The sequence below is a fragment of the Pieris napi genome, chromosome 12 (assembly GCF_905475465.1).
Source record: "Pieris napi chromosome 12, ilPieNapi1.2, whole genome shotgun sequence".
NCBI classification, from domain to species: Eukaryota; Metazoa; Arthropoda; class Insecta; order Lepidoptera; family Pieridae; genus Pieris; species Pieris napi.
The window spans coordinates 12,590,535-12,602,702 of record NC_062245.1 but is presented as its reverse complement, the minus strand read 5'-3'; the positions used below and the strand labels follow the sequence as shown (position 1 = coordinate 12,602,702).

At 31.6% G+C, this 12,168-nt stretch overlaps 1 protein-coding gene across 6 annotated transcripts in view; it reads left to right on the top strand.

The window, feature by feature from the left end:
- The window catches only part of LOC125054410 (plasma membrane ascorbate-dependent reductase CYBRD1-like), a 42,752-nt gene that overhangs the window by 28,918 nt on the left and 1,666 nt on the right, over positions 1 to 12,168 (top strand). For 4 of the 6 annotated variants that reach the window (XM_047656285.1, XM_047656287.1, XM_047656290.1 and 1 more), the window contains 4 exons: positions 8,189 to 8,424; positions 9,247 to 9,449; positions 9,638 to 9,807; positions 10,428 to 10,454. In XM_047656285.1, the coding sequence (XP_047512241.1) occupies positions 8,189 to 8,424; positions 9,247 to 9,449; positions 9,638 to 9,807; positions 10,428 to 10,454 (636 nt within the window). Of the gene's footprint in view, positions 1 to 8,188; positions 8,425 to 9,246; positions 9,450 to 9,637; positions 9,808 to 10,427; positions 10,455 to 10,880; positions 11,632 to 12,168 lie in introns of those variants that run through there. The other 2 variants (XM_047656286.1, XM_047656288.1) reach the window with 2 other exon arrangements.

Sequence of the window (12,168 nt, the reverse complement as noted above, 5' to 3'; positions counted from 1 at the left end):
AATAAACAAATTTTGATTTGACTTCTCCATTGGTTCTATTGTATTATATTATTATGAAGCCAATCTTTTCGTGAAAATATGACACAGAATAGTTGATCATGCGTCAGTGGTGTTATCTGTTTTGTAATTTTTATCGTTACTGGTAATATACCAAAAATTTCCTGACTCTAAAATGAACGAAATTTTTCCACAAGAATACAATACAGTTTCTGTTTTGAGTAATACTCTAAGCATTATATAAATATTATTTTGTAGATAACGTATCGTGTACTTACAAGTTTCATCCATATGAACTATTCGACCTTTGGATAATTGGAATTTAATAGTTTCTCGCGTTCATTGTGGGTTTTTGTCGCTCGTTCGCCATAATGTACTTACATTCTGTAGTGTGGAGATAACATACGATTTTAAATACTTGTTCTGAAGTATGTTTATACTTTTATTGCTTTGAATATGGCATAATACATTTAAATCATTTTCCACAAACATAAATTTACATAGCATTATTCTGTGTATGTTGCCTTTAAATTCCTCCTTTATCTATAAAAGCTACACTATTTGTTACAACTATCATTCATAAGCCAACGAAACAGTTTAAATTAACAAATTTTTAATCCCCAAACCTGTGAAATTGAGTTTACACTTTCACGCTATCTTTTATTTTATCCTTTAGATATGTAGTATTTTATATAGAATAAAATAAAATTACTCTTATCGCAAAGATCCAAAACTATTGTTTATGGGCCTACCATTTCTATGATTTCGTAAACACATCACAAAAGCTTTCATAATACGCCCAATGCCATGTATTACGACTGAGAAGAAATATTATGTTAATTATATTTTAATGTGAATGCCAGGTATAGATAACGTGAAACGTGGGTTATCTACGTTGGTTTTTTAACAGAAAAGTGTATTTTCAAAGTAAAACACTTCTTGTATCAAGGTTTATACTAATTTACCAAAAACATTCAAAGATCTTCCTATTCTATCTAGAATGATTATTTGAGTGAAACATTAAAATTAATTTGATAATGTCAAATTATACATTTAAAAAAATTAAAATGTAGTGATAAAAAAATATAAGAATTAACTATGGATGGATAAAGTAATGTAATATTATGTAACTACTATGCAAAATTCTACCTTTTAATTATGTAAGACAAATTTGCACGTAATGTGTGGCAGAATATGCGAAGTTTAGATTGTACTATTTTTGTACCAAATTCATGCAAATAAATTATATTTGTTAATGCAGAATTATGTGACAAACGCTTTAACGAAGACTGTTACAATACTAAAATTACTGCGAAGGCGGATACCTAATCCTGATTGCTATATCGAAATCGCTATATCATCTGCTTTGCTATATCAAACCAAAGTAATTAGCGTGGTCTTGATAATAAGTAGATAGCATATTATTGTGCGAAGCCAAACACAAATTAATTGTCTTTGGTAGGTAATACAAATAGCGACTATTAATACGAAATTAGATTAGATCACATTGGCATGACGGTATTAAATAAAACGCGAAGCCCGAGGGCCTCCGTTAATATTGACTTAATTTGATTATACTTGCCGTGATTTAATAGTAACTTGTGATATGAAAAAGCTTGTAACATGTCAAAGGCTTAAAAATGAACGCCTCTTTTTAATATGTGCTTATTTATTTACAATACTACATTATTATGGGTCAAAATGTTTTCGGTCTGAACCTCTAGAAGACCTCAAAGCCTCTAACTAAAACCTGATATAATCACAGATAACAGTGGTACCAAACCGTGACAATAAATTTTGTTCATAAAGAATTACCGTATAAAACGATTACTAAGATATTATGTAAGAGCATATGCGTACCCAAATGGTACACACATGGTACGATGCAGATTTATGCCAATGCCTGCGAAAGTGATATTGTTCTGCTTAGCTGTGACGTTGCATAACATATAATATGAATAGTTATACTGGAGCACTTCCTCATTAAGGCCGACCGCTTTTGTCATTCATTGTTCTTCACGTGGCTATTCTGTGGCTTTATTGATGGAATTGTTTTAATGTATGAAAGCTTCTGTGGCCTACAAACGGATGTCTTAAAATTAGCTTTAAAGACTTTAAATTTTTTACATACAATATTGATTTATTTTAAGTTTACTATCCAGATTTTGTTTGAGTGTATCAATAGGTGAGATAATACGAAGGGGGCGAAAGGGCTTACTATTTCTGTATAAATAATAATACTAATAATTTAGGGTTTACAACAAAACACATTTAAAAGGAAAATTGTCACCAATTTTAAAGTGAAAAATAAGAGTTTAGTGAAAATTAAATTTCTTGGTGTCGTGCACTGAGGGTAATGTGTAGCTTGTCACCAGACCTGTCATTACACTTTCTAACTTCTAAAGGTAAGTGCACCTGCCAGCTTTCATATAATTCTTCCTAGAACGTACTTGTAAGTTTTACTTGCGATTTTAGTAAAACCAATACGATTTTTGATTAATCTAAATTAAATCTTAAGGCATGTTTTGGGCTTAATGAGCTAAAGAGACATCGCACCAGGCTCTCAAGGATATTAGAAGAAAGATTTCATTTCTAATTTAAATGTTATATTTAAAAGTGGTGGTGGTATGGTCTACCTTACACTGAGCAAGAGCTGCGATGAATGTGGATCATAGACTTATTGAGTGGTTACCTGGAAGAGATCGCTCGAAAGCGATAAGGCTGCGAGTTGCCTTCCTTTTAATTTAATCATTTCAATTGTAATATTTTTGTATACTTGCAACGAAGTGTTAAAACATAAAATAAATAAATAATTGCCGTTGTATATAGACACATTTTAGGGCAAGTTTTAAAAATAAAGAAAATAATTTATTTTAAAAATACATTCAAATATCGTTTCGGGAAAATGAAATATATTACGAGTTGTCCTACATGCCAGCCGCCGACAACGACCCACATTAAACTTTTCATCTCGACGTATTTTAATATAAATAAAAGTTTTATAGAAATCGAGTGCCGTGCATTATTCAGTAAAAAGCCGGTATATATAAGTGGAATTGTATTTATATTTCCTCATCTAATCATTGTTTCCTGTAATCAAGTTAATTACCAATATAAGAACGAGTTAATTCACAACTATTCAACATTAAATTCTTATGAAGAAAGTTTGTTTTATTTTAGTAATTTTATTTCAATTTTTTAATGCCAGCGACGGCTGCATGGTGGCAATAATATTATGCATGGATTATTTTAACAAACATATATGTATGCAATTCCGATGATTTGTGTATACTATAATACGTTACTAAAGGAAAACTAAACAGTTATCTAAACGAGCGGTTTTATTGCAAAGTTAAATAAATAGGGCTTCGAATTCCGCATCCACCGTATTCTCCAGATTTGGCCCCCAGTGACTTTTCCTGTTTTCAGACCTCAAGACAATGCTCAAACTAAAACTAAAACTGAAGCCTATTTTGAGGCTAAAGACAAATCGTAAGGCATCATCATGGCATCGAAAATTTTTATGACCGGTATAATCGTTGTATCGCTTTCAAAATTGAATAATCACATCAAATCCTATAAAAAAATGACGAAACCTAGCCTATGAACGTTTCATCCCACCTAATATAATCAATATCTTAGGAAATTGAATGATTTAAAAAAATACTAAATGGGAAGTGCAAGAAACTCGAAACTTTAGTATAACCATTTTTAAATCATTAATAAAATATAATTATTTACAATTATAAGTAAATATAAAAAATAATTGTTTGTGGCACAACTGTTTTTTCCATAATTCTACGTATTATTTCGCATACGTATTATAATACGTTTCTCTCGGCACTGATGAACTGTTCCAGATATTCCTGAAGCGACTTCTGTCCGTTGACTCAAGTCAATGGGTCGATAAAGCTGAGATATTTTTCTTCTGAATACTCGACTCTTTGTTCCTTTGTAATAAGTCATACATTTGAATGCAGCGAATGGAAAGGATTAAAGTCACTTGCACACAATGCATTATTATATATTTTCTATTGATACAAAATGTTTAGTAAGTTGTAAATACATAGTATCTATTGAGAACACTCTTTTGAAAGTTGTGTTCATAGATTTTCTCTTACAACACAGTGTAATATTTGTTATATGTTTCACATATGGTTGACGCATATACATATCAGGTATGTAAGACTAACAATTATAAGTAAATCATATCAAAATTAAATGTCTTTAACAACCTCTTGTATCCAAGACGAATTAATTAATGTTTGAGACTACTACGATTGGTGAAACTCACTTGAAACGTCCATTTATATAAATTATGTTATAAAATACTTCGTTAAGGATATATTATATATATATATATATATAATGAAAGATAATTATTAATAACAAATGTACTCGTTTAACAAAAATAACCTTTATCTAATTGTATAAAAAGTATCAGAATCGGTAAAAGAAGGAACACAAATTACATTACAGTTCGCAAAATTCGTTTTAGCCTTTGTAAACATCAAAGGGCATATTCATAATTTTGTTTGAATAAATGACGTTGAACTTAACCATAAAAAGAATTTAAAGATTGCTAATTTTGTTCGGTGCTTAGATAGGTTTCTCTCAAAATTTGGCAAGTGTGTTGTTTTTATCTTTAAACTACACCAGCCTTCTCACAACAGGAATAATTATGGCTGCATAATCTTAAAGCTTTTCGTACATGTGGGCCAGGAGTACCATGGCTAGCGAGGTCGTTGACCGCTCTCTTCCCTCCCCCCACCATTTCTCCGTAGACACACAAAGCAAAGTAGAACTGTTTGATGAAACATCACTTGTCTTGCAACTTTTTATGAACTAGAAAATCCCTGCAATGTTAGAAAGCAGCTCAATTAGTTTTCTTATTTATTACCTTACACTCAAGACATCTGCCCTACTCAGAGTTATTTATTATGAAATAAGTCATTAAGTCTACTGTAAAAAAGTTAATTGATAAAATCATAATCTATTACTTTAATGAACATCTTACCAATTTAATATTAAACAATTCAACAGAATTTCTTATTAAGAATACCAACCTAAGACTTCTTTCAATTTACCAACATCAAAAAGTTTCATGTTAAAATTTTCACACTTAAAAACAACTAAGTTTTTTTTTAAATTTATTACTTCCCTCGTCTATATTACTTAAAATTTTCAGAAATACATAACGTAATATTTAAGTTATCAACCATAACTCATAGATTTTTTAAGTATCGCGCCTTTTAATTATGCAAACGTTTCTTATACTATCTTTAAGTTTAGCTTAGAGATGATAGATTATAGACGTGTTGAAAAGTGGGCTTTTCACTCTTTCAACAACTTTACATCGTTAACCGATATTGATCTCAACCTCTCTATTAATAAGCCAGGCTTAACTTAGCCTAGTAAAACTAGTAAAGATACATAACAATTAAAATTAAGAACTTATCAAGTGTTTTGTACAGGCTTATACAGGTTTGCGCAAACAAATAAAAACAAAACGTTAAAGGTTAATTTACTTAAATGTCTGTCCTTATGTGTTTTACTTATACTTTTTAAAATATACCGTATCCGTAGTTATGTTACGAACAGTTCGTTAAGTGTCTTCCATTCCTAGTAGCAACTAAGAATTCAAGTTCGAAAGTATTTTTTTTAAAATACATATTATGTCTAATGGACATAGCTCTTATCCTAAACAGCGCCATCTTGTGTTCATTCGAAAAAAACGAGATGTGGTGTTCCGTTCCAAAGCCGTGCGAATAAGAAACGACGTAACGAAACTCGTCAAAATGTAATGTATCTGTTAACGTAAAATTGTAAACACCGTTAGATTATAATCTATCTCGCGAGATTATAAATTGTCGAAAGATTGTGAACCTCAGCGTACTGCTTACAATTTAACGTATTATTATTCGGTAGATTGTACTACACTAACTTAGTTATCATTCAAACTTCTTTGGTCAATTACAGATTAATTCTACTTCCCAATAATTTCATATAACTACCGAATAATAATACGTTAATTTGTAAGCAGTTCGTTGAGGTTCACAATCTTTCGACAGTTTACAATCTCGCGAGATAGATTACAATCTAACGGTTTTTACAATTTTACGGTGACATATCCATGGAACACTGAGAAACTAACTACTTTTTGACGGTGATAGTGGCAAAAGTCGTTTTGATCACATATCCTATGTTATGGCCGATTACAATGTATGTTATTCGTCTATTAGAAATGGTCTTAATTAAAGTTGTTTCCCAATTATTATCCAGTTTCGTGATTGTGAAACAGAGTGCACGGGCGGTAAGTTATGCAAGGAATTCATGGTGTGTATACTTTCACTGACCTATCACGACTGGTCACTTATCTGTAGCAATCATATCTTCTGCATTCTGGATATTGCAAGTGTGCACTTGCACGGTTAGTACAGGATCTAATATAACAATGTATTTTAATGTTAAGTTAAAAACCACGCTTAGGCGTGTATGAAACACGAGTTTGTAGTGACTTATAATACAAAGTTCTCGTCTTTCTGTATGTTCGCGATGATCTCCAAGACTACTGTAGCGATTCACCAATTAATAGAGGGTTTATGTTTATAATTTGTCGAGGTTTTATCAGTTGGGAATTTTGTTATCTGTTAATTAAACCCTTATCGCGCATATTATTATAACAGTATTACTTGGTTTTTTCATAACAAATATTGAATCGTAATCTAATGCCGCCTACCAGAACGTTATAGAAATAATTTAAACACATTTTTATAATTGCTAACAATGACTATAATGTTGGTTACCTTCATATATCGAATAATAAAACAATTTCACATTACGATTTCATATTTATTGCTCCTTACAAGGTAACAATCTCGACAAATATATTTTTCTTTGACATTTGTGGTATGCTATCGTCTTTTTTTATTATTCAACTCACGTCATACCGAATCAATTATAATTAATTATTACTTCATTTAATACGGTACCGGTAAAATAGCTACATTAAACGCATCATTTAGTTTTGTTCTCAAAGATACTCTGGTTTCAACATAAACAAAAAGCAAGTGCTCCCACAATATCCGGTACCGCATCCAAGATCACATTACGAGATCCTTTGCGGTCTAATCACCTCGTTGCCTTAGAAATAGCCTCTACCTTAATACTGTAGTACATAAACTATTGATTTATATCTGAAAAGTTTTATTTCATTTAAAAATATTCTTTATGTGCGATTATTTAGGCACCGTATCGCTCAAGGACGTTGTCTATTGACATTGTCTAGGTACACGTATATTGAGTATTTCTTTCGTACTCCTACAGTTCACTTAATTTATATATAAAAAAAATCAATTATACTAAAGATGGAATATATAATATAGGTATACAAAAAGGTTCAAACATTTACTAAACTTAGAACGGAAAAAATCAATACAAATTAACTACATTTAACTAAGTAATACCTAATTCGGGTGTGTAGTTGGGGTGTGCACATGATGCAGGTTAGTCATATTAAGGAATTTTGGACCTCCTTAATTCACCACTAAACCACGGATAGCTAGGTATATACCTAGTAGATAAATAAATTAATTAAAAGTGTAGGTGTATAACCCAAACGCGCACAAAAATATAAGACGACATAGTTAAGAGCTCTGAAAACGTTTTAAAATGTAATAACTTTATGATTAAAAATTAAAACTTTTTACTGAGTTTTAATTAGCTCCCGTGAGCTGAATATTCATGGTACAGATAAAACATAGTTCGCGTACACTTTTCCTTTTTTGCAATTAAGGTTCATTACTTAATTTGAAATTTTAATCTGATGAATTAAATTACATAAAACCTCCCAAACGTTATGGGAAATATGCATAAAATTGTATAATTATGAACCTTTCATTATTTTATTAAATCGTAAGTGAATATAATTTTTTTCATAATAACGTAATATTAAACACTAAAAAGAACAAACTTCTTGTATCTATAACCCATAAGAAATACCTAAATTCCTGGACTTGATAAATTGCACAATATATGAACATAATTGTGTATGTGTTGTTGAATTGTAATTGTATCGAGATTATCTGACGGAAACCGTACATTTCCGGGATAAAAGCATATATATAACTAACAGGTGTACCCTATATTATTTAGTATAAATAATTTTAATTTATTTTATTCTTTTTAACAGACAACGGAGCCGCTCATATGAATCGGACGACGAAGAACGTGGTGCCTGCGAATGGTGCGAGTACGCCCTGGTGATTACACTAGCCACAATACTCCTTATTGGAGTGTCAGCGTTGACTGTGTTCTGGGTGGTCTACTACCGGGAGGGTTATGGCTGGGCTGATGATATACCTGAGAAGCAGTTCAACCTTCATCCGACGCTTATGGTCGCCGGGTTCATCACCTTCAGTGGATTTTGTGAGTTTATTTAGAAATAGATCCAAAATTTTAATTACAATTATATTTATATATACTAAAATATATTAATATCAAAATCGATTTAGTTTCTATTGTTTTAATCTAAATATATGAACATTTCGAATCCGAGTGTTTGTGTTTGCACTCCTCTGAAAAGCCTCCATATTTTTTAAGGAATTTATTTTGTTTATTTGTTAGTTACCTCGTATTTGATACCGCTAGGATCACACTAAAAACCCAATTTATCCAGAAAATCTAATTAATTGAAATGAAATAGTGGGACATGGGTCATTTTAATGTCAAATTTGATTAATTCTTTTGCTTCCTTCAAAGCAGAATTAATACGATCACAAACGTACTGAAAACTTTGTATCATTATTATAGAACGTATGAATGTACAATGAAACAAAACTCCTAACGGTAAGATGGCAATATGCCGACTTTTTGGAAACAAACACCGACCTCACCACATCATACACAACGCAAATCTACATATAAGCTACACAAAAACCCACTTTCTTTGCCCAACGCTTTTCTCGTTAATTTTTAACCACTTTCATAAAAAACAAAAATTTCACTATCGATTCAAAACTTCTCAACCTGTCCTATGCTGAAAGTATTCTTCTTCTGCAACGGTATTTTAATTATAAATTTTATCTAGACTTAATAAATTAAGTCAAGTACCTAAAATCATTAATTTGTCTGCTGCCCATGACACGGGGAATCCTAGTACATCCTCTTTTAACACATCCATCAAATCCTTTTTTATTTTGTGTAATAAAGCTTTTATTATTTATTTCAACAAACGATGGTTAATTTCAGCTATTTTGCTCTACCGTATCTGCCGATGCTTCCGGCGGATCTACGTGAAATTGTTGCACGCCATATTCCACGCCCTGGCCTTCCCTTGCATCGTGATCGGATTCCTGGCCGTCCTGGACTTCCACAATAAGAAGGGAATCAACAACTTCTATTCGCTACACAGCTGGATAGGTTTCGTCGCTATGGGATTATTTGGATTACAGGTAATAAGATACATTTATTATATATGATGACAAAATTGTACTTTATTAGATTTAAACACAATGTTTATAAGACCTGCACGAGTGAGTCGAGACTTTTGTGATTTGACATAGATCTAACAACTACTTTTGTGCCGTCGGAAATCAAACCCAAAACTTTCAAGTTATAACACAGTAATTAAATTTTTCAGTACGCAGTTGGTTTCTTCAGTTTCCTCCTGCTGCTGATTTGCAGCAAGGGTACAGCCTCCTTCCGCGCGTCTCTGGTCCCAATTCATGCTTCATTCGGGATACTTACTTTCGTCCTCGGAGTCTGTGCTTGTCTCACCGGACTTACTGAAAAAGCTCTTTTCACTCTTGGGTACGTATTTTTTATTGATTTATACAATGCTTTATGTAATAAACAATGCAAATATCTAACACCAATTTATTTGAGTAATTCTTATATAAATGTCAAGACACAGGTCTAGGGAATCCCCTAAACAATTGTACGGTAGATTTTTTTAAATACTAAATAACTGCCAATCTCTTTTCTTTTTCTAAGTCTGACAATAATGACAGCGCTTAAGACGATATTTCGACTCGAGATATGTTTGGGAATGAGAATCTTAATTTGGAGAGTTTTGTGTTATAGTTATCTGACATTGTCCGTTCAAAAATCAAAAAACTACACCTTTAGGTCGTATCTAAAAAGAATCGTGAATTGATTAATTTAAAGATTTATGCTTGTTTTTTATCAGGATAAAAAGACTATTTTCACTTTATCTCCTGGTAATATCTAAATTTATTTATTATATATAATCCCAAAAAACCTTTTAAAAGAAATCAAGCCTTACTGAGAGTTATTATTTATAAAAGAATTTAAGTTTCACTATCATTATTGATTCACCCATATACAAATGAATGAGCACAAAAACATTCTCTTAAATCATACACTACCCAATAACCACGTAGGTACTAAACAATTTATTTATACTCTAGTAACTCCACAATATTGGGAGAATTCAGGTAACCATCGGTTTAACTATACAGAAACTGCTTGTGCATGCTCAATTTCCATTGCCTTAGGATTGCCACTTCGTTTTTAAGTTTAAATATAAACTTATATAAAGCTAAACATAAAAGGGACTGAGAGTTGAGAAATCTCAGGAATTATAGGGTATTTGGAACGATAGTATATTTATCAAGGCAGTACCGTACTGTACGCAACAACCGAACTAACGTGCTTTACACAAAAGGTGCTTAATAAGAAGAGATATTAAAATAGAATAAAAACGAAGCGGCAAATCCTATATTTGAAAAACAGTCATATTCTCATTCGCTTCTGTAAGCATTCATTATTTTGTCTTTACGAAGCATGCCATTATTTTGTGTTTAATACCTGCATCGCCAAATATGTCGCTCGTTGCTCTACGTTCATGAAACACTTCACAGCGCGGAGCGGTACAGTGGTTTGCCGGACGAGGCAGTCATTATCAACGTCATTGGTGTCACGACTGTCGCGATTACAGCTGTCCTTATGTACATCCTAGCGAGGGATAAATTCCGACCCCAACTCCGAGACCGCAGAATCTCTGTGGAACTTTAAATTACGGTCTAGGCTATTAACATTATTCTCGACGATTTCGACTTTACGTATTTGAATTGAGCTATGATATTTGAACGTAGACTTTTTTCTGAGTGACTCTGTTTTTTTCTATTTGCTGACCTGACGGTTATTCAGATCTGTTAGTGTTAAGTATTTAATAAATCCGCTTATCTGTTTGATATGACAGCCTAAATTTGACAGGAGACAAAGATTACTTAAGTAAAAAAAATTTACTTTGACTAAGTTTTAATGACATAAAATAATAAATTTTCGTATAGTATGCGTTTAAATATCAAGTGCCGCTATCATAACAAATATCTACCTTCACTGGATTTAAAAAGATCTTGAAGCCAGGAAATATTTATCTCAATGGTCCCAATTTATATGACAACAATTAATATCTACGTGTGAAAACTGCAGCTGATCGTCAATGCGTCAAAATTACAGATAAATAGCGTATTTTTTAACATATATTTAATGTATAGATAGTGTGTTAGGTAAATAATTACGGAGGCTTAAAATTTGGTCTGTATCAGATCAAAGTTATTTTTGTAGTATCTTAATACGTAAATGACGTACAAATAAAATTCTTACATAAACTTCTGACTTTTACTTTTGATCCATGTAAAAATAGCTTTATTGCATGTATTTATCTATTAATAACCCTTTAATGTAATCTCTATGCCTGTACTAACTCTAGATGTTTGTGGTCGTTTTTCATTTGTGTAAGCTTAAAAATTTCTTATTTTAATTGTATTTACTGCAGTTATAATATATGCTTTACAGTACTATTAACTAGTTGTATTTAATTAGTTTTGATATTAATTATAATTTAACAACAATTACCTATAGGCTATAAGTATATATAAGTATATAAGATATCATTATGAATTAATAATTATTTTTTGCAGTAGAGCTTTCTACTCTCTTTACACGCGTGTACTAATGGGATTGGATTTGTCGTAGAAAATAAATTATTAATTTTATATAAAATGAACCAGGCGTCTAGTGTCGTCATTACTGATATAATGGCTTCACCAAGTTCTGGGTTAACAGTTTACACAGCGTCCTAATCAGCTAGTCCAGCTCGTCACTTACAATCCCATAGCACGCAATAATTTAACGCGATACTAA